The sequence below is a fragment of the Aspergillus caelatus genome (genome assembly GCF_009193585.1).
Source record: "Aspergillus caelatus strain CBS 763.97 unplaced genomic scaffold BDV27scaffold_130, whole genome shotgun sequence".
Taxonomy (NCBI): domain Eukaryota; kingdom Fungi; phylum Ascomycota; class Eurotiomycetes; order Eurotiales; family Aspergillaceae; genus Aspergillus; species Aspergillus caelatus.
Window position 1 is genome coordinate 79,840 of NW_022475393.1, and position 21,228 is coordinate 101,067.

General features: G+C 48.3%; 8 protein-coding genes across 8 annotated transcripts; 4 read left to right on the top strand and 4 right to left on the bottom strand.

Annotated features, from left to right (window-relative positions):
* The first annotated feature begins 157 nt into the window (after positions 1–157).
* On the top strand, positions 158–3,423 carry BDV27DRAFT_130932 (chloride channel protein). Its single transcript, XM_032067519.1, has 7 exons — positions 158–381; positions 438–976; positions 1,037–1,140; positions 1,191–1,343; positions 1,397–1,511; positions 1,559–1,650; positions 1,707–3,423. Exons 1-7 carry the CDS (start codon positions 233–235, stop codon positions 3,177–3,179), a joined length of 2,625 nt encoding a protein of 874 aa, XP_031925919.1. The 5' UTR covers positions 158–232; the 3' UTR covers positions 3,180–3,423.
* Positions 3,424–3,658: 235 nt separating this feature from the next.
* Positions 3,659–4,737, top strand: BDV27DRAFT_14710 (CTD kinase subunit gamma). The gene is made up of 2 exons (XM_032070687.1): positions 3,659–3,966; positions 4,028–4,737. Exons 1-2 carry the CDS (start codon positions 3,808–3,810, stop codon positions 4,574–4,576), a joined length of 708 nt encoding a protein of 235 aa, XP_031925920.1. The 5' UTR covers positions 3,659–3,807; the 3' UTR covers positions 4,577–4,737.
* A 220-nt stretch (positions 4,738–4,957) lies between these two features.
* Positions 4,958–6,541, top strand: BDV27DRAFT_130934 (uncharacterized protein). Its single transcript, XM_032067520.1, has 2 exons — positions 4,958–5,555; positions 5,614–6,541. Exons 1-2 carry the CDS (start codon positions 5,005–5,007, stop codon positions 6,110–6,112), a joined length of 1,050 nt encoding a protein of 349 aa, XP_031925921.1. The 5' UTR covers positions 4,958–5,004; the 3' UTR covers positions 6,113–6,541.
* A 299-nt stretch (positions 6,542–6,840) lies between these two features.
* On the top strand, positions 6,841–9,021 carry BDV27DRAFT_14717 (YagE family protein). Its single transcript, XM_032070696.1, has 2 exons — positions 6,841–8,421; positions 8,485–9,021. Exons 1-2 carry the CDS (start codon positions 6,936–6,938, stop codon positions 8,559–8,561), a joined length of 1,563 nt encoding a protein of 520 aa, XP_031925922.1. The 5' UTR covers positions 6,841–6,935; the 3' UTR covers positions 8,562–9,021.
* Position 9,022: 1 nt separating this feature from the next.
* On the bottom strand, positions 9,023–11,789 carry BDV27DRAFT_165912 (mitochondrial carrier domain-containing protein; the record flags this gene model as incomplete). Its single annotated transcript, XM_032074054.1, has 5 exons — positions 9,023–9,491; positions 9,569–10,274; positions 10,702–10,825; positions 10,890–11,540; positions 11,699–11,789. The coding sequence occupies 5 exons, from the start codon at positions 11,787–11,789 to the stop codon at positions 9,135–9,137; spliced, it is 1,929 nt and encodes a 642-aa protein (XP_031925923.1). The 3' UTR covers positions 9,023–9,134.
* Positions 11,790–12,376: 587 nt separating this feature from the next.
* On the bottom strand, positions 12,377–14,511 carry BDV27DRAFT_14733 (putative C6 transcription factor). The gene is made up of 3 exons (XM_032070723.1): positions 14,221–14,511; positions 13,408–14,094; positions 12,377–13,355 (listed from the first exon to the last, which is right to left on the bottom strand). Exons 1-3 carry the CDS (start codon positions 14,278–14,280, stop codon positions 12,570–12,572), a joined length of 1,533 nt encoding a protein of 510 aa, XP_031925924.1. The 5' UTR covers positions 14,281–14,511; the 3' UTR covers positions 12,377–12,569.
* Positions 14,512–14,719: 208 nt separating this feature from the next.
* Positions 14,720–17,937, bottom strand: BDV27DRAFT_130940 (F-box/WD repeat-containing protein). The gene is made up of 4 exons (XM_032067521.1): positions 16,992–17,937; positions 16,254–16,894; positions 15,479–16,190; positions 14,720–15,424 (listed from the first exon to the last, which is right to left on the bottom strand). Exons 1-4 carry the CDS (start codon positions 17,409–17,411, stop codon positions 15,239–15,241), a joined length of 1,959 nt encoding a protein of 652 aa, XP_031925925.1. The 5' UTR covers positions 17,412–17,937; the 3' UTR covers positions 14,720–15,238.
* A 1,006-nt stretch (positions 17,938–18,943) lies between these two features.
* BDV27DRAFT_130942 (Mn(2+) transporter ATX2) lies at positions 18,944–20,949 on the bottom strand. The gene is made up of 3 exons (XM_032067522.1): positions 20,621–20,949; positions 19,590–20,552; positions 18,944–19,527 (listed from the first exon to the last, which is right to left on the bottom strand). The coding sequence occupies exons 1-3, from the start codon at positions 20,668–20,670 to the stop codon at positions 19,344–19,346; spliced, it is 1,197 nt and encodes a 398-aa protein (XP_031925926.1). The 5' UTR covers positions 20,671–20,949; the 3' UTR covers positions 18,944–19,343.
* Positions 20,950–21,228: the final 279 nt, after the last annotated feature.

Genomic DNA, 21,228 nt, shown 5'->3' on the forward strand with positions numbered 1-21,228 from the left:
AACAGTAACTTTTTTTTCCAAGCCGTTTTCTGCCGCTATATGTGGCGCAGCCCCACACTTATTATGCTCACCGCCTTCATTTGAGTCGCGGAGCGGAGCTTAAGCCACACCTCCGAGATTAGGACCAGTTGTCGTAAGTCGAGACCGGGATAGAACTGCGGGATCGTCAACAAAGGACATGGCTTTCTGCAAAGTGGACATTGACACTTGTACGTAGCTTTCTGTGCCCACTATGCAGTCGGGAGGAGAAGCTGGGGCCTCCTCGCTCCTCACGGAGTCGCGGAGTCAGCAACATTCCCCGATACAACGCCGTAACAGCGACCTATCTTCACCGGATCCCCACGAATGGAGTGATTCACTCAGCGGTGGCTTACATGAGCCGTAAGGTTCCAACCCACTTGGGCAATTCATGCGATTCTAATGGGGAACGTGTACAGTATATCCTTTAAGCGCAAACAAAAGCAGCGATCCGGTTTCAGCTTATCGACCTTATTTTCCAATAATACTACGGAATCCGTTGCTGGAGACGCTGGGTTTATATCTTCGAACACCCGGAATGGGCAACTCCTTGAAAATATATCATCTTCAAGGGATCGACCGATGAGTAGCAATGGAAATGCCACTGCGCAAAAAGAGGGCGGTCTCCTTGATTGGTATGTGGAAGGTCCAGGGCGACGAGTAGGCTATGATGACCTCACCGCGATCGATTGGATATTTGAATACACAAAAGAACGCCAGAGGAAGAGGCATCTATATTCCCATGGCCAAGGGGCTGTAGGATATGTACTCAAATTCGTCGACGCCAGTAATGTCTGGATAGTATTGATCGCTACTGGAATTTTGGTCGGGATCATTGCAGCTTTTATTGATGTTGCAAGTGACTGGTTAGGGGATTTGAAAACTGGGTATTGCAAGAATGGGGCTGGGGGAGGCAAGTTCTACCTAAATAAGAGCTTCTGTTGCTGGGGTCATGATGGTAAGCTATTCTTCGCTCCCAGGTTGTACCGTGAGGTATCTATACTAAATTATGGGTTAGATATCTCTAACTGTCTAGACTGGACACCCTGGGGGAAAGCACTAGGTCTTACCTCTTCCGGCGGCATCTTCACGGTTGAATACTTATTCTACGTTCTTTATTCTGTAAATGGGTCTTTTCCGTTATAATTGTAGTATACTAACAATTCTTATAGGTACTATTTGCTATATGTGCTACAGTCTTGGTTAGGACCTATGCGCTTTATGCGAGACACAGCGGTATCCCTGAGATCAAAACGATTCTCGGTGGGTTCGTGATAAGGCATTTTATGGGACCTTGGACGCTTGCGATAAAATCTTTGGGATTAGTAGGCTTCCCTCAAGATACACACTATGCATACCTAAGCTGACAATTGCAAAGTGTTTATCCGTCGCATCTGGTTTGTGGCTGGGTAAAGAAGGCCCTCTTGTTCATGTCGCATGCTGTTGTGCCAGCGTGATAATGAAACCTTTCGAAAGCCTAAATCATAACGAAGGTAAACGCTCTTTATAGCCGTGCCAATCACATAAGCTAATTATGCAGCGAGGAAACGCGAGGTTCTGTCCGCAGCCGCGGCTGCAGGCATCTCTGTTGCGTTCGGGGCCCCAATCGGGGGGGTCCTGTTTAGTTTGGAGGTATGACCTTTTAGAAATCCCTTCGCTCATAGAGGAACCGTTCTAATATTGGTTAGCAATTATCTTATTACTTCCCCGACAAGACAATGTGGCAAAGCTTTGTTTGTGCCATGGTTGCTGCAGTGACGTTACAAGCATTAAACCCTTTTCGTACGGGCAATATTGTCCTTTACGAAGTCACGTATACACGCGGGTGGCATCGCTTTGAGATGATTCCGTTTGTTATACTTGGCATATTAGGCGGCCTATATGGAGCGTTTCTTATCCGCTTGAATATGAAAATTGCCCAATGGCGACGATCTCGGAGCTGGTCACGACCAATTGCAGAGGTGGTGTTCGTAGCTCTTTTAAGTGCGTTGATCAATTATCCGAACTTGTTTATGAGATCTCAAAACTCCGAGCTTGTTCATTCTCTCTTTGCCGAATGTGGAAATGGGGGTGAGGATCCTTTTGGTCTATGCAAGACAGGCGCTGCGTCCCTTACTACAATAGCTCTTTTGCTTATGGCTGCGATCCTTGGTTTTTTCCTCGCATCCATAACTTTTGGTTTGGATCTACCCGCCGGTATTATCCTACCTTCCGTTGCCATTGGTGCTTTATATGGGCGCGCTCTAGGTACGACTTTCAAGATGTGGCAAGAAGCTTATCCCAACATTTTACTCTTCGGAAATTGCGAGCCGGATATTCCCTGTGTCACTCCAGGACTATATGCAATCGTTGGTGCGGCTTCAGCTCTTGGCGGAGCCACTAGGATGACTGTGTCGATAGTGGTCATCATGTTTGAACTCACTGGTGCTTTGACCTACGTTATCCCAATCATGATTGCAGTCATGCTATCGAAATGGTGCGGCGACATATTTGGGAAACGTGGCATTTACGAGTCGTGGATTGAGTTAAATGAGTATCCTTTCCTCGACCAACGCGACGATACTACCCCACCCGATGTGCCTGCTCATAAGGTCATGACGACTGTGGATGACTTAACGGTCATTACCGCCGTGGGTCATACAATTGACAGTCTTCGGCACCTTCTCCTGTCCACTTCATACCGTGGATATCCCGTAGTAACCGATACGTCAAACCCTATCCTTCTAGGTTATATCTCTCGGAACGAACTTTCCTTTGCTTTGAAGTATTCGAAGTCGCCTACGGACCGAGCGTTGTCTGGCGAAACCCAGGTCTTTTTTGCCCATCAACCTTTTGCAGATCCAGGAGAGACTCTCGATCTTCGTCCATGGATGGACCAGACCCCTATCACCCTGAATAGCAGTACGACATTTTCGCTAGTACTTCAGATGTTTCAAAGGCTTGGACTGCGTTACATCTTACTTTCGGACAAAGGAGTCCTCCAAGGGCTGCTCACTAAAAAGGATGTTTGGTCTGTCATCAACAGCCCAGAGTTCCGTAAAGGCGGATTCTCTAGAGAGAATGTAGTCCGCCCAGTGAATACGGCAGAAGAGGTTGGACTCCTGGAGAGCGATGACGTGACCAGTCTGGCCAGTTCTTTAGAAAGGCGCCAGTCGCTCTGATTTCTTGTACAGAAAATAGCACTATACCGGAACATCCTTGAGTCCGGTAAAGCATGCCTACGATTGGCACATCCGGCGGTGCCTATGTTTAGACCCATGACGCGAATCACGTTGACTTGGTTTTGATAGAACTTGGTAAGGGATAGGGCTGGCTTCCTTGGTAGATACTCAATGGCGTTATGTTGGTTTTGGTGTTTCTTTCCTAGTTTTTAGTCGCCTGACTGGCAGTCAGCGGCCCTTTCTGTTATATATATATAGCCTCCCTGTATTATGTGAATACTATACATCCACCATCTGTCTTCCCTGATGAGATAGGACCTTCTGCTCCCACCCCTACACCTAACCCCAGCTATTTAGATGAGCCAGTTACTTCCCTATCAGGTGAGCAAAGCTGTCCTTAACAGCATGCCCACTAGCATATAACCATGCAGTACTAGCTGACCAACCCCACATATTCTGCCAGCACAATCCATCTGACCGCCCCTTCACCGACCAATCGGCGCACCCCACCCATGATAATTCCCCAACCTATTTGCGACAACCTGAACAAGTACGGAGTACAAAACCCTCATTCCAAATCAAGTGTTATAACTCTCTAGCCCCTTAGCCGAGCTGTAAATCCGCAACCATGATGGCAGATCCGTTTGAAGTTCGCATGCGCTTTACCGCGCAGCTACAACATTTGAATGCGTCAATTACATCCTCCCAGAAAGCTGCGCATTATGCGCTCAAATACCGCGATATGGACGAGGATCTTCACTCATGTATACTGGAACAGCTTGAAAGGGTACGTATGTTGATTCCGCCATCTATCAGGCTTCGTTTGCTAACTTTCATGGTGTCTCCAGAATAATATGAACAACCGAGCTAATATCATGTATTTCATCGAGCAATTCTGCGAAATGGCCACGAAGGAAGATCATGCACCATACGTGCGCATGATCCAGAGGGATATCTTACGCGTAGTGGATGCCGTTGCACCACCTGATGGCTCGGGGGCCGCGAATGTGAAGCATGTTCGTCGGGTTCTCAGCGGGTTACAAAACAAGGAAATCCTCTCCGCGGAAACAGTAACGGAGATCAATGCCGGTCTGAAAGACCGTGAAACACATCCAGCACATCTTGACCTGGAGGCCGATGAGGGGGTGGAAGCTAAGGGTGGCACTCCACGAGGCTCTAGAGGGAGTGTCCGCGTGGACAAGAGACAGATTGAACAGAGAATCGAAGAAGACCGCGAGCGGAACAAGCGTTTACGAGAGAGTATGTGGACAGTGAGCGGCGACGATGGTGACGAGCACGGGAAATTCTGGGATGAGACCAGCGACATTGGCGAAGATGATTTCCTAGCCGCGAATGAGGAGTTTACGGAGCGCAGAAAGATGGTTGGTGATAAATGAAAGTGCATGCATTAGCTGTTCTTTCCTGGTTTTATAAAGCCTGGCGGTTTTGGAAAAGTATATACAGCAGGTGTTCGGTTCGGCGTTACGTTCCTTTACTAATTGGGCCATGGGTATGGATGATACCATTTACGTGAATTGCATATGAGATACCATATTCCATTTGACGTTTCTCCTGTATACCAATCTTGAAACCGACAACTACTCACCACCACTCAAATAGTATCAAATAGTACTCCGTACTCTGTACAAATAAATGGTTACTTTAGTAGCCCCACATGGCATCTTTCCGCCTTCGGAGAAAAGTGGTCCCGCGGAGATCATGAAAATGAATTTCCTGAAAAAAAAGCGCCGAGTTTGGGCGCAATAACATTTCTCCATATATGCTTGGTAGCTAATTTTTTGAATCGGATCATTCTAGATCCTCTATGTTTTCCCACATTGTCACTGCGGCAAAGGGTCTATTTACTCGACAGGATACCGACAAAGCACAATCAAAAAACTCCGACAACACAAAGATGGTCACAACACGGCGGCGGAAGATTTCCGATATTGTTCCAGAAGAGGAACATGAGATCAATGGACAACAGGAGGTGAATGGAAAGCGCAAATCTGGGCCAGCCAGCTCTGGGAAGACGGAAACTCAGCGCAATAAACGGAGAAAGCGAGCCAGCCTTGAAGCCGCAGAAAGCGAGAGCGGGACTCCCGAAGAGCCTTCAGAAGATACCCAGGAAACAGATTCCAAACAGGAGGATGAAAAATCGGCACCTGCTCCGAAGAAGCATTTCAGATTCGACAGTGAAGAACCAGAAGTACCGTTGGATATGCAGATAGAGGAAACAGCAGAAACGCAACAGGCGAAGGAGGACAGCGGCGATGACAGCAGTGATGATGATGAAGCTCCGGAAACAGTTGATAACTCGGCGCAGCTATCTAAGGTCAGGGCGCAGGCTAAGAAAATGGAAAAGGCCAAACAATTGTCAGTAATAGACCTTGTTTTTCCTCCGATATAGCTCGCCTTACTAACTGTCCTACAGGGAAGAAGAGTTAAAGCGCGAGAAGAGAAGGCAGTTGGATGAGCTGCGTAAATCACAAGCGAAAGTTTCGAAAAAGAAAGACAAGCCCGTTGATGATCTGCTATCCGAAAGCACGGAGACACTTCAGGGCTTTAATACACAAGATGCACGGCGATCAGCTCTCCCAGCACTTCTTCCAGATGATATTTTGAATGCGGCTCCTGTTACACGACCACCCACTCCACCCACAGAAGGAATAAACATCGCCCACAAGAAGCCGACCAAGCTGAAGTTCCTCGAAAAGTCCGAGAAGCGCCCCAAGGATGTGAAGATGGGTGACGTGACGATTCGAGTATTGGGTGACATTCCACAGAAGAAAGCCAAATCGGCTCTGGCCCCGAAGGCCTCGAAATCCGGTCGGAATAGCAGACAGACTTGGCTTGATCGGAGTCGCAGTACTGGGCATGTCAATGGTTTGAGAAGGACAGCCGGCGGTACCTCTGGATTTGTACGCAAGTAGAAGGTCTTATCTATACCATCAAGCGGCTCAGCGGTGGCTAGCAATTGTTCCAACCAAGATCAAGAGCGAATTGAACCGGATGCCCCTACAACCACTCTCGAGAACCATCGCACTAATGGCAACGAATGCCTCTCGCTTCTCTCTATATATCAATATACACCAATGTCGAATGATTGGTTTCGCATCCTCTGCGATACGCAGGGTCCAGGCAGGCCTTGTCCCCGGAAGCAGGTTACAGGTTCGAGGATGCATAGCAAGCAGAGTACGATCCACGCAGTTGAACTTTGCCTTAAAAAAATTTCGAAATTCCTGTATAGACATGTAATGTTCAACGGTAGATAGTTATTAAGTGTCGTTGTCTAGGCGTCTGAATATTGGGTGCAAGGCGCTCTCAAAAAGTGGAATCTATTTATTCTTGTTTTTTTTCTAGTATTATTTTCCTTTTTAAATATTCTTTTACGCAGTCCAGCTTGCTTAGGTCTCAACTTGAAAGGAAAAGTAACACAGAAAAAAGAAAGCAAAGGTAAGGAAGAGAAAAGAAAAACAAAGGGGTTGTATATAAAGATACCAGGGTCTACGATATAAGTAGGATGATTGTTCCATAGCCTAGACCGTTGGCAAAAGTCGAAGTGGATGCAGGTTGTTCTATAGCAGGTTAGCCTCTGGTGGGCGCACGTGCGAAAGCTTGGAGCTTGGTCAATCCATTCTTCACCTCCATTTCGACGGAAAGATCTTCCGGAGTGATTCTTTGCTCATTATTAAACGTTCCACCTGCCCATCAATGGCAGGCTTCTAATGATCATCTTGACCTACTACGTCCAACATGGCTTCCACCGCAGAAACAACCCCCCTGCTCCCCCAGCACCAACAACAACCCGCAACATCCAATACGTCACCTCGAGCAAACCGGCGGACAGTCACCTTCAACCCTCTCACCACAGTCAGCACATACCACGATGCCACCTCTACAAACGCTCCAGTCAGAACACTATATTCCGGCCCTTCCTCATTCCCGAGTTCTCAGGATACCCCGCAACGACCGACTGGACTATCCGCATTGAACAGCAAGCTCCGTCGCCGGAATAGCCATGGAGCGCCCTATAGTGCAGCCCCCTCAATGCCTGCTGCACCCAAAGTCGGCCCGCAAAGAACAACAAAGAAAGCTCAGAAATTGAAACTTCTCCCTGATCCGATAACCGAGGAGGCTGCTGAAGGTGAATTCCCGTCGGACGTATACTCGCAAATCGCACGGATTAAAGAGCCCACTGCTCGAAGCCATGCTGCAAGACTGGGCAAGGCAGACAGAGAACGATTACCCCGCGTGACAGCATATTGTACAGCCAATTCATATCGATTAGACGGAGCGACCAGGTTTCTCAAATCAAGGTCCAAGACCCGTGGGGCCAATCCGAAACTCTACGATGAGTGTGTCTACTCACCTTTCGACTACCTATACGAAGAAAAGCAAAGAAGTACATCAGAAAATCATGTTGGCATAAATAATGTGGGTATGGGGGAAGCCTTCCAGAGACCCACCACTGAACGCAGGTTCTCCGACAGCGTGGTCGAAATCGAAGATAATACTAAATCCCGGAGAGAGGACCTCATCGACCTTCGAGACTCAGAGGCCCACCATTCTGAAAATGCCGTGGCGGAAACTCAATCTGAAACCCCAGACTTCGACACTACAATCCACACCCCGGAGGTATTCCTCTTTGACTATGGCACGGTCGTCATATGGGGCATGTCGCCCGCGCAAGAGTCCCGGTTCCTGTCCGATATCTCTAAATTCGCAACCTCCATCTTAAGTCCCGAAGATACGCAGGTCGAAAACTTCAATTTCTACTATGCGCGCGAATACCAAGCACGGATATACAACGACTTCATCTCTCTGCGCGATCCACGAAACCACATGATCAAACTGGCCATCTCGCATGCTCTCGCTCAATCAGTGAAGACCTCTCTTTTCGAGGATCTCGTCTCAGAAACGATCTCGAATACTGCACCATTGCCTGCCCAAATCGCACAGACAGGAAGTGTCAATCTCACGCGGCGACAGATTAACATGCAAGTCGGAGAATTATTCATTTTACGAATCAATATCCATCTTCAGGGCTCGGTCCTAGACAGTCCAGAACTAATGTGGGCAGAACCACAGTTAGAACCGGTCTACCAGGCCGTGCGGAGCTACCTCGAGATGGACCAACGAGTCAGCCTCCTAAACGAACGACTGGACGTAATTGCAGATCTCCTGGCCGTTCTCAAAGACCAATTAACTCACCGACACGGTGAGTATCTAGAATGGATTGGTAAGTCATCACCCTCAACTACGCTAATTCACTCAGACATCAGTTGCTAATATAAATGCACAGTCATCGTCCTCATCGCTGCAGAGATCCTTGTCGCAGCCATCAACATCGTGGTCGATTTATATGCTGGCGTTGACTAAATTCTGGTCATCGGACGATCATATACTTCATCTTGCTCACAGGCCTATCTATCTACCTTTCCTTTTATTAATTATTCATCCCATTGCATTGTACTGGTACTGGCGTCAGGGCGAACGGGCAAGATCGCATTGCAATGATAGCTACGCATAACCATCCCATGTACAATACAATATGACATTAGCTACACAAGCGGGTGCAAAGATCGAACAAGAATAGCTTTCCAGCACCATATACACCACCACACGCTATTTCTTTATCAAAAAGATACAACTTCATAACCGTAGCTATCATCTACCACGTAATCGACACCATCGTTCCCCATCCCACGAACAGAATGTATATTTCGCACCTTATCCATCACCAAAGACAGAAAGCGGGATATGAACAAAAAGCAAACTCCCTAATCTTAATTTTAGTAAAGATGAACAAACAAGAACCCCGAGAACCCCCTTTAGATATAGAGAAAAAAAAAAAAAAAGAAGAAGAAAATGGTCACAAAAACAAAGAATATAAGATAAAGATACAAAACCCCCAACCCATCATCCACTGAGCGCAAAGAAAAAACCCCCCAACTAACTGTCCTCCTTCGACTCCTTAGTATCCATGTCCATAGGCGTTGTCGGCTCCACAGAGACCTCTCCTTGGCCAGGTTCTCTTGACCCGGACTCCGGGTTCTGGCTACCACCACGGTCACTTCCGGAACCGGTATTGTTCTCTTTATCTTGTGCCGAGTCGTTGCCCGCCTGGATGCGGAATGAAGAAGTCATGTCCTCCTGCGACGGCGCAGGCGCTAACCGCGGAAGCGAGGCTGATCCAGCAGCGGACGAAGACTCGGGCGCGTTGTTAGCAGAAGGGGCGGCATCATCATCTACACCGTCGCCGACATTTGATTTCCGGGATCGTTTCACACGGAGAGGTCGTTCTTGGGGCTGTGATAACATTAGTTAATTCCCATCCGTTAAGGGGGCCGGGGGAAGAAATGAAGAAAGAAAAAGAAAAAACTAACAGTAGGCGGCTGTTCATCCGAGCTCCCCTCCGTGTCATCCGCATAATACACACCACTACCACCCTCCTTGTCACCAGGGTCCAGAACTGCCGCATTAGACATCATAGCCGCGGCGCGGGCCCGTAGCTCCGGGCTGACGCCTGCCTGGGCCTCCTCTGCCATGCCGGTGACCTTGGCTAGGCGCTCGAGCAGGATGCATGACTCAAGACGCATCTTTTGGATATATTGCCAGCCGCGGTGGTTACGGACGCGCATCAGATCGTTCTCTCTTTCGATCTCAGTTAAGCGTTTCTTTAAGGCGACGCATTTGCGTTTGTAGGCATGTTCGACACTCGGGGGGTTCGAGGATTCGATTGATGTTGACTGATTTGTAGATGGCTCCATTGTGTTTAGTGTTATATGGCAGTTTTCCTTGTGGTTTGGATTGAGTTGTTGTTGTCGAGGGCCTAGGATAAAAGTCGAAATTTGAGATAAAAGGTGATTTGATTCGTAGATGAGGGGTTTGGATGGGTGAATTGAGGTCTCGCTGCGGATTGATGGGGGTTGCGCGGAGTAACACTTTGTCTCAGACTCCCAGTCAACAGGGTGTTCAGGGACAAAGGACCGGCGAGTGAGATGTGCTGTGTATGTCTTGATGCGAACGTAGTCGGGGATCCCTTTCCACAGGACCGGTAAGGTTCTTCGGCGAGGCACAAGACACAGGGATCTTTGATTTTCCTACGGCCACAAGCAATTTCCGAGTTAAAGCTAGTCTCACAATGAGTGGCGCCGAGTTCAAATGACAGAATTCTGGCGCATTCGCTGGATGTCTGATTGCTAGACTAGCGATGGTTTGGAATCGTGGCTGCCATTCTGCCGGATTGTGATCGGAGGCGGTCAGCGGTGCCCTGTGTCTAGACAATCACGACAATTACTATGGCATATACGAGGAACTACCGAATTCGTGCATCATGAACATTAATCATTCTAGACTATCTACTGAGCTCATAATGCTGGTATCTAGATCGGTCGGTATGTAAGATTCAATGCCCACCAGTCGTCGGAAGACCAAGGAACACCTTGAACGAGTCATAACTATATAAAATCCGTCAATCACTGTAGTTTCCCACTAGAGAAGATGATGGACAACTTACATCAACCATTGGAATCCAGTCAGTGTACCCAACATGACGATACGGACGGGAAGACCGTTCCATAGGCCCGAAAACCCGATATTTCCATAAATGCGCGACACGGCCTTCATGGCTGACTCACCAGCTAAGATACCATCAGCACCAAATCACAATGACAACTCCATCAAGACTCATCAGACTCAACTCACCCTGACGATCAGCATTAAGCTTGCTAACCATAACATCAGCCGGATGGCTGACAATCGCACAGAAAATGCCAGCAATGTAACCGCCCAGGAAACTGATTCCAGTTTGTTGCAGTCCACTGCAGCTCTCTTTCGGTTTGCCCAAAGTCTTATAGATCGCATTGACCGTCTCCTCAAAGGTAGCGAACTTGGTCATAGTGTAAGGAATCTGTCGCGCCCAGAGCGGATACAACCCCTTATACAAACCGCCGAATCCTTCTTGGGCAACGATCTTGCTCCAACCCTCGCGCATCGTCTGCGCATAGGGCGGCAGGGTCGTCTGCATGCGCACCTTGATCGCCTCGAAGGGGCAGAGGGCCATGTCTGCAAGGAATTCGGCAGAGGCACTGGCGCCTAGGTATACCACCGTACGGTTCATGCCGGGGAACATTTGGTCGCCGTATAGATACTTGAAGTACTCGTAGAATCCATATTTACCTGCGCCCTGGAAGGAATACCCGATGAATGTGGGAGACCAGCCAAAGAATACTCCGCGGAGTCCTTCCTTGGCGAAGATAGAACGCCATGCTGAGATATTCGATGTGTAGATCTTGGGATCAACCTGACGGCGACACTTGACCAGATCGAGTGGTGTTACTGATGTATGGGTAGGTCCTAGAGACAATTTCATCGTTAAATGTAGCCCACGGAGAGCAATATGCTTTCGTATTGAGAACTTACCACATGCTGTATATCACGGCCAAAGGAAAAAAAAGAGACACGTTAGTATTGATTTTCTCAACGATATTGGCAATCGTTCCAAAGAAGCCTACCAATAATGCCTCCTAGAGCACAGTTAACGAAATATTTGCCCGTATTAGGCTCGATCTTTCCCATAGGAAGTTTGCGTTCCTGCATAGCCATAGCGGCGGTTGTATGGTGAAATCTGGAAAGGTTACGACAACTGGTGTGACTGAGAAGCGCAATTACTTGAATGCAGCAAAAAAGCAAGGCTCAAGTGCGCCAAATTTAATGTAATGCAGCTGAAAGAAGGATTCTAAACTTATAAACAGAATTAATTGACTATGGTGAAGGGAGGAATCGTCTCAAGATCCCCAAGAATGTGTGATATGAAGCAAGGTCGGCCGAGGGGTATTCGGTTAGGCTATATAGAACCTAAACCAGGGCAATGTCGTCAGCAATCACAGCTTATCTCGGGGTCTGGACCAGTAACTGGTTGCCAAAGGACATTGGCTTTGGTAGTTCAAGGGTCCGTGAACGGCTAAGCCGGCATGCAGCCCTGAGCTGGACTGGTAGCAGTGCACGCTACCACCTCGGATGTGGAGTGCCGATGTGCAAAGAGGCTTGGTATTTGGCCCAGATTTATGCACCAGAAGTACTGTGTTACTCGACTCCAAATAAATTCCCTGTTCGTTTATGTCACAAGTGGACATTTTCACACTGCCCGGAAGTGGAGCCAATATCAATGACGTCATTATATCGTCCACAACCGGAGCTTGGCCATAACACTGTCTATTATAGATAGAGACTAAAAACAGGATATATAAATATAATCCAAATATACAAGAGGAGAGAGAAAAGCCCATCACTTACGCCAATAGTACAGGAATTCATAAGCATTATACAGGGTAGTCGCAAACCATATTGACAATGCCCACCCAACAGGCTTCATGTACAAGGGAGTTAGCTCGTCGATGGTATGAAACGGTAAGGGTTTGGGGTCAATGCAGTTGCATGTTGGGACATGCCTCCCTGTTGCGCCAGGATAAGCGCCAGCTTGATGCCCAGCACGGAACCGACCCTACCCAATGCGCTTCGGATTTGCTCTATCTGTGCCGCTGTGCCCATGCCGAACGTCAGAACATACCATAGCGGCCACAGCATCATGTATCCGTAAAGAGCGCGAACGGGTGGTCGTCCCTCAGCAGAGGCTGGGATTGATTGGCCAAGTGCATCGATATCCCCCAATGAAAAGGGAATACTCCGACATGTATCGGTGGTCATCTCCTGAATCTCCTCCAGCGCCGCATCGCGGTGGACGTCGCAGACCTGGTTGTCACCGATGAGAGAGGCATGGGTCTGGCGTAAATCAAGTAAATGTCTTTGGAGGCTAATCCGAGCCGCGCGGTAGTATGTCCAAATTGCTGCAATAGATGCACTCTGATAAGTCATGAACGGTCCGCCCGTAGCCGTATAGACAACGAGAGGAAGCCAGTGGTCCGGTAAATGCTGACTCCAGTTGGCCATCTCCAGAGCTAAGATTCGGCCAGTTTCTATCCATGTGGTGACTTGTGTAATGGTATCTATGCCTAATGACCCCTGATGGGAAGAACTTTCGGCAAAAAGCTGGCCAATCTTGGATGCCGTTAGTATTAACCTAGCCACCGGCTCGGATCCGTCAAGTTGTCCGACAATCAATTCTGTGCTAGCATTTCGCGGCCGAGTCCGTAGGACTATGCTCTCAATAAGCTACGCAGCTCGTCAGTTTTCTCCGCACATAATCAGGTAAATTGGAACTAACAGTATGTGCATAAGCACAGATGAACAGATCGCGACCTTGTGCATGGCTTAATTGGCTTTCACCTCGCATCCCCATCAGAAGCCCGAATCCTTCCGTATGTGAGCTGTGAAGGCCGTTTCGTTCTCCAGCGATGTCTTCAAAGATAGAGAGAATGACCATCGTGGCAAATGTTTCGTCTCTGACTGCCTGAGACCGTGTGCCCAGCAAGCGCCGAAGCCCATGGAGCGCCAATCCATAGTATCCTCTTGCCTTGAGAAGAAGTGGAGGCGCCTTCATATGGTTGCTTAGTGTTATGAGAGCAGTTGCTTCGGTTGCCAGCCTTAGGCAGGACGATACCGAATCGTCTTGCCCACTGTCCCTACACGCAGCATACAGGGAAGGCAAGAAGCCCAGGTGGTTCAAACACTCATCACTGACACACGTGAACTGATCAAAGAAGTGGCAGACTGCTCGTTCCTCCCACGTGGAGTCAGCGATTTGGGGAAGTATTAGCGGCAGTTCCGGACTGCTATGACTAACGGAGGTACTCCGACTGCTGCGCTGACTATCAGTGGGTGTGGTACTCCTTTTCCTCATGATCCGTTCCACTTTTTGGGTCTCATTACGGAAAATTGTATCTGGTCGATATCCTGGACATGGTCGCCCGTATATAGAGCAGTTTCGACATCCCGGCAGCGCTTCATCACACTTTTAAGTTGCGCTTAGCTTTGTGGTCCGAATCAAGATGAATGAACCCTTGGATTCCATAGAGTCCAGCCGGGTAAGGAAGGTGAAAATGAGGCTAAGATAACAAGGTTGTTGTTACAGTCCTACCTTGATCTTCCGTTTGCGGCATAAGTAGCATCCCGTGCTCGGCTTTCCCCCATATACCATATTGGCTTACTGTGGCTTGAGTAAATCCGTTCCAGTGAGTGTTTCAGGTATAGCAGAAGATAGTAACAAATATATCGAAGGAGAGAAGAAGAGATGGGAAATAGTTGAATCTTGTTCAAAGTTGAAAAGTCTTTGTCAAGAACCTTACACCTGCCAGGCCATTGAGCATAATGAGTACAGTTTAACCTAAGATACAAGTATCTGGTCGGTCAGGTGTCTACCTTGGCAAACTCTGTTGCGATGTAACTCGAAAGACGAACACGAACAGATGAAATCCCACTATAGTGATTGCCTCCATGCCTCTAGCGGGGATGCGGAGAAGCCAATGCCACATGGAGCTTAGTAAGCATCAAGGCAATAAATTACAATACCGTACCGTACCTACGGTACTGAATCTTACGAAGAAGTGTAAGTTCCGATGGGCAATCAAAATGTACAGTACAGCATCGAATAGAACAAACGTTCTCACCCATGATAATACAGTCTGTATATGTTATTGGGATTGGACCCCATATATTCTCTTCGCTTTTATGTAGTTAGAACGGCCACAGACCCCTTTAGATCTCGAATACATCACCTCCCGAGGCGGATATCATCTAACCTATTATAAATAAAAACAAGTCTTAAGAAAACAATTCACGCTGGTACGCCGGCAGGTATAAGGTATTTGGTTGCACAAAGGCAGACAATTTCCCACCTGGAACTCCATCTGCGTTGTAGTTCGTGGGTACGGACAACGGTACGGTTTTGGAAAACAAAAGAAAAACCAACACCCATAATGCAAATCCTGGTCCGTGATGGCTGGTCAAACTGATGACTGTATGCTTCGAATGCGACAAGATCCTAGAGGTCGTCGGAAACAAAGTAGATGCTCTGATTATTACGTCAGTCATGATAAGGTGGGGGAAAGATTATATGATCGTCATATGCGAACGTCAAATCATGGGAGAAGAGTGTGCTAGGAGGAAGGGGCGTCCGGCATTATTTGGTCATCATCGTTGCCCAGGGGTATCGTGGGAGGGTCTGAATGGTATGCTCTCTGCCGACTATCGTCTTCGGCAGGACGCATCCCAGGAGTACTTGATGAGCTGGGTGGCACAATTTCATCTGTATCTTCCTCGGGGGGAGGCGAGAAAGTCCAAACCTGCAAATATATGATCAATCAATTGATCACGGGTCAACATTATGGGACTCTTACCTCCATGACTGTCCGACCCGATCTACTCGCCATGATCACAGCCTTTTCATCTTCGAAGGCCACCCTCCAAACTGCCTCTGCAGGTGAGGACAATTCCCTGAGTAACTGTCCAGTTTGTAGACTCCACACCTTAACACGGCCGTCACTGCCACCGCTGACAATCCGCGAGCTGTCAAACTGAAGGCTTGTCACGCTATTGTCATGTGCCGCTAGCCTATGGATTGGGGTCATTTTGGTCAAAGACCAAACACGGACAGACCCGTCCGAGCCGCCAGTGACGAGTGTGTCACCCCGCATCTGCAGCTGCCCCACTAAAGATGTATGGCCTTGGAGGATAGCATGGCACTGACCACTTTGCGGGTCCCATATCCGCACACTGGTGTCCAAACTTCCGGTAGCGATCCGCCTGCCATCGAAGGCGATTGCATAAATTTGACTAAAATGGCCCGAAAGAGTGCGGAGGCATCGCCCTTCAGAGATACTCCAAATGCGTGCAGTAGTATCATAGCTTCCGGAAACAACTAAATCCCCATGAATCGCTAGACACCGGACACTAGCCTGGTGTCCAACCAGGACATTTCTACAAGTTCCTGAAGCCAGATCCCATATCCGCAGCGTGGTATCTCTAGACCCCGAGATAGCCGTATTCCTGTCAGACATTTTTAAACAGCGCACAGTTGACGTGTGACCACGCAATAGGTAGATACCGGCTCTGTTTCAGGTGAAAAAGTCAGTATCTCTGCCCTGGAATGCTGGCATGAAAGACTCAGCTTACCCAGTAGCCATGTTCCAGACACGGACCTCGCGGTCACAGCCACCGCTCACCAGTATGTCATCCCAGGGGACCATAGCCCATACACCCATCACATGACCTTGCAGCGTCTTCTGATTATCTCCATTGGTGTCATAGATATGAATCTTAGCGTTGTCTAAAGCAACCACAATATACTTCGGTGTGAGGTGCAGGCTCGTAACGACTCCCTGATCGGGTGTGATATGCCGTTGGGTGCATCGCCCGCCTTTATTCCAGGCGGATTCCACCATATATTTCTGTTTGAAATGGGTCCTGTATGACAAAGGCCGAACTCTCCGCTTTCGTGAAGACAAGCTTGCTGACGCAAGCCAGTCCCCCGACAGGGAGCGAGTCAGACCGGGGTGGCCATCCTGGGACTGATGGCTGGAAGCGAGCGAACTCCTCGATCCAGTCAGGGAGTTTGTGCCAGAGATAGTACGCATATGTTGAGTGTGGCAAGGGTCGACGAAATCCCGGTCATCCTCCGAAGACTTACGAGACGCATACGCATGCTTCTCGCAGAGGTTTTTCCATGTGATGTCATCGTTCAATAGTTCCCGCCAACGCCTCGATACCTGAGATGCTCTTGCTAATGTCTTTGGATCATCGATGAACGAAAGTACCTAAGCGAAGCGACGAAGGAGAGGACGCCAAAAGTCAGCGGAGTTCGCAAGTTGGCATACGCCAGTAGCCGCACGGCCGGAAGGCCATATTACATACCCGCAAGCATAATTCAGTGGGAAAGACCAGAAATGGGTCCTTCCTCAAACGAGGACTGACGTAACTAGAGACAAAGCTCAGATGTTGGCTATCACATAGACTAAGGATACCCTCCAAGAATTTCTGCCTTTTGAAGCTGGACAGGGAACTGAAATGAATCCTGGCATTTAGAAGGAAAGCGTCATCGTCTTCATCGGCCGACTGCCATGTCGGAGGCCTCTGATGAGGGGTGGGACTAGGAGCCGGGGTAGGCGGCGATGCGGGTGCTGAAGGAAGGAGATTTGGGGGGATCGATGTGATAGTTTTGTTTGAAGATAATGACCTCGAATGAGCACTCGAAAGCGAAGCGACCGAATCCGTGACCGAACACGTTCGGGTATGGGCTGGCGCCAGCTGTTCAGGGACACTCCGCGGACTCATCCCGTTGGCGATCCGAGTGGAAGAAGAACGTCCGAGGGGTGAGGAAGTGGCGCGCTGTAGGGCGGTTATATCATCCACCAGACACTACCCAACCTTCACGAATATCGATCTCTCCTCACACAAATGCCTCGGGATTCTGGGTCGTTCATAGATCGAGAAAGGAAGAACGAGTGTCTTAGGGGATATAGAGAATGTACGGGAACGAGGAAGGGGAATATAAAGAAAGAAAAAAAATAAATAGGAAGAAATACGATGTTACGCCGGTTAGGTGAGGGAGTAGGAAAATAGCGATATAATAAGCGGACGATCTCCGACGGTCGGATTGGGAAACTGACTGGCGATAGCCCGGAAATAGGGGGAAGAGGAATAGAACAAGGGAAGAGAAGACGTAAAAAAGAGGGCAAAGCGAACCGATCAACTGGAAGTGAGAAGTGGTTGTGAAAAGTAGTACTCACGACCTTGAGCGTCTCTCCAGGCCATCCAGATGCCAGCAGTCGGGTCGCTCACCTGGCAAGCAAGCGGAGAAAGAACAAGACTGATGAGTACCTTATTTAATCTCGAATAATCATGCAATGTCGTGACTCGTTGATGGGGTTCGTCAGGTGCGGTCATTGGAAAGCAGACCCGCCAAGCAGTCGACGCATCTGATTAGTGCCTCGTCGATCCACTTTCCGTACATGTACTTGATGAATATCCGGGAGAAAAAAAGGGAAAAAAAAAAAAAAAAAAGACCTCGTGGGAATGATGATAGGTATGTGTGAACGGGTGTAGTATCTTCGACCGTTCAAACAGTCAGACGGGTTTTGTGTCTGTGTCTGTGTGAGTGGTTTCTCTCTTCTTTCTTTTCCTCCTTTTTTCCTCAAAATATTCGGACCCACTGCAATTATCTCTTTTCGTTCAAACACTTATTCTCAAGCTACCGTTTCAGTCGTATAAAACTGGGAAAATGTAATCCTATGGCCGGAAGAATCTCTGGTAGAGCACCTTCTGGATAGTTTCAGAGGGCACTAAGCTGTAGGTACTAACCAGTCCTGCATGGCAGGGATCGACTGAGGATCGACTGAGGACGGTGTCGGTCGGACAAGGCGAAAAGAGGAAAGAGACAATGTATGATGAGGTAAAAAAAAAAAAAAAAAAAGAAGAAGAAGAAGAAGACGGCAGGAAAAGCTTGAACAGCCAGCCAATTTGCATTCAACAAGCCCTCTTTGTTTGAGTACAAATATGCTCAGTTGCAAGAATTCTCTCTTGCCCACTCAATCCCACTACTAGTACATCCAACAACAAAATGAACAATAACTTAACCTTTTCGGATCCAATTAGTGTATCCCAGATTCTACTTGTCCCAAGTCCTTGGGTAAGCGCACGGCATGCAGCATCCGACCATGGAACTGTGCAGATTCCGGGGTATGTCAGACTTGACAAATTGTTGCATCACCAGTCAATTACCGGTCTGAGCGAAGCCGGGGTATTTAGGATTGTCTACACGCTTGGCTCCCCTCCGGCTTTATATAACTGCTTTAACTCCAGGTCTACGTCAATCTGATCCCGGTCAGAGCATGCAATGATGACCGAGATAGTCACAAGCAAATGAATAACACAATAGGCAGAAACTTCTGAAAAGGGATCCGGTCGCGTGGTCTAGGCACCAAGCGGCGCAGAACTTTGAAGCAGTAAGAGCAAAATAGCCTTCCCATACATATAACAAGAGAATACATGAATCGCCGCATATACGAGAGCCATCAAGCAGTAGATAGACAGACATGCTCCGTCACCAGAAGACTTCAAAGTCTATGTTCCCAATCTGAACGCTAAGTCTCCATGCAAATGCAAACAAACCTTTATTTGTGGGTATGAAGATGAGTGTGTTATCGCTATAATCTGTGGAAAGGTCCAGTCTAGCAGTAAGAATAGTAGATGGCCATGAAAAAGATGTCAGTGGGCATGGCCGAGCTGCAGGAACAGCGGCAAAATCATGCCGACAACAGAAGCAATCAAATCCCTCATGGATTTGTTGGACTTGGACGGAATGTCTCTTGAGTCGCTATATCCGTTCCCTTGTGTCTCACGTGAGACAGCACTTGGATTGTTCTCCTGCATTGTGTGCATGGCGACGTACCTGCGAAAAGACCATTAGCCATCGAAGATTCTTAGGTAATATTTAGGTTATGGAAGGCTCACAAGAATGTGCCAGCCGAAAACAACAAAAGGACCCCAGTTCTCCACTGAGTAGCAGTCAAGTCACTGCTGGACCCTGAGCCCATGACTTGTACAAATAAGAAAGTCGCCAACGCGCCCAAGGGCGCCGCCAGGCTAAAGACTAGTAAATGCGCCCTCGCAGCGCGGCTGGAGAGACCCTGCTTCAACAAGACTGACGTAAGACCAAAAGATGCTGGGGCCTTATGGACCATGATGGCGAGGAATATAATAAAGCTTAGGCCAGTATCGGAACTCGACGCTCCCAGAGCGATTCCGTCAGCAGCCGCATGGATAACAAGCCCGGTGGTTGTTGCGAAGCTGTGACTGCTCCTGGGGCTATTTCCAGCATCCAGAAGCCCCCCTTCTCGCGAGGGAGATGAGTTGCGACGTAATCCAGAGCCTAGGTTATCGAGAGAAATATGATATGGCGTCCGTTGCTGTTTGGCCGGCGCTGCGAATTCCGGGAGCTTGTCGATAAGATACATGAGGATAAAACCGCTAATGAGTGCGATTCCAATCCAGGCATGTGGTGAGCTCTCTTCGTCATCGTGTGCTTTCTTCTTGTCTTCGTCTGATGTCTCCTCCTTTCCTTTCTGCTCACGGCGTGTGACATACGGTGTGGAGTCGGAAACGGGCAACAAAGTAGATGTATCCGAGGAGGAGGATACAGGGACATTAATGGAGTTGATTTCCTCAGGAGTGTGGATCATAGCAGTAGCGACTGTCGGAATATTCTGGTGCTGCCAAGTTATGGCCCCCGTCGAACGACTGCTGAGTGCTTTTCGGTCATTGGGTAAGTTTGCGCTGTATAAAGTTTCTACCCCCTCCGGGATAATTACAATCAAGGATGTCCCGACCAAAACTCCCATGCCAAGGGACGATATCAGTCGCAACTGGGAGGAAGAAAGCGTGAATGCAAGTGGTAACGAGCCCACAACAAAGGATCTATGCGAGATGGGCCTGTTAGTCCGCAAAAATTCACATAGTGGGGTAATCAATGAAAATAGACTCACGTAATTGCCATCACAATGCTCAATGCGAGCAAAGTAAAAAGTCCCTCCATGATCGGCCTCGTTTTTTTTTTTTTTCCAGAGCTGTCTCCGATTCTCTAGAGGACTTCAATCATGATGCCTATTGCGGAATAACTAGGAACTTGTTGTTTCCCGCACACACCCTTTCTAATGCCCTTGCTCGGCCAATGTGTGGTATGGCAGTACTGGCAACACGATGCGGCGTAGAAATTGGAGAATAGGAAGAACCGGCGCAACGAACAATCCTTCGGAGATGGCGTCAAGGTCGGACTGAAGACGTGGCGTGTGGTTGGAGAGATTGCGATCCGCCGTAGTTGGAAAAGGATCGGAACCGCCCCAGCGACGGGAGGACCCACAGCACCAGGGGACTGACCGGAATCAAGTGAAATAAATAGATTGAATGTAAAACAACAAGTGGATAATATACCGAAAATCGAGAGGTAGCTTCTCCTGAGCTTGTTTCTATACAAGTTCCTACAGGGCTCATGGGCTCCTGCCGAGAATATTCTTAACTCCGATACATTGATTCTTCTGTCTTCTTTTTTTTTTTTTTTTTTTTTTTTTTATTGCCCTTTAAGATAATGGAACCC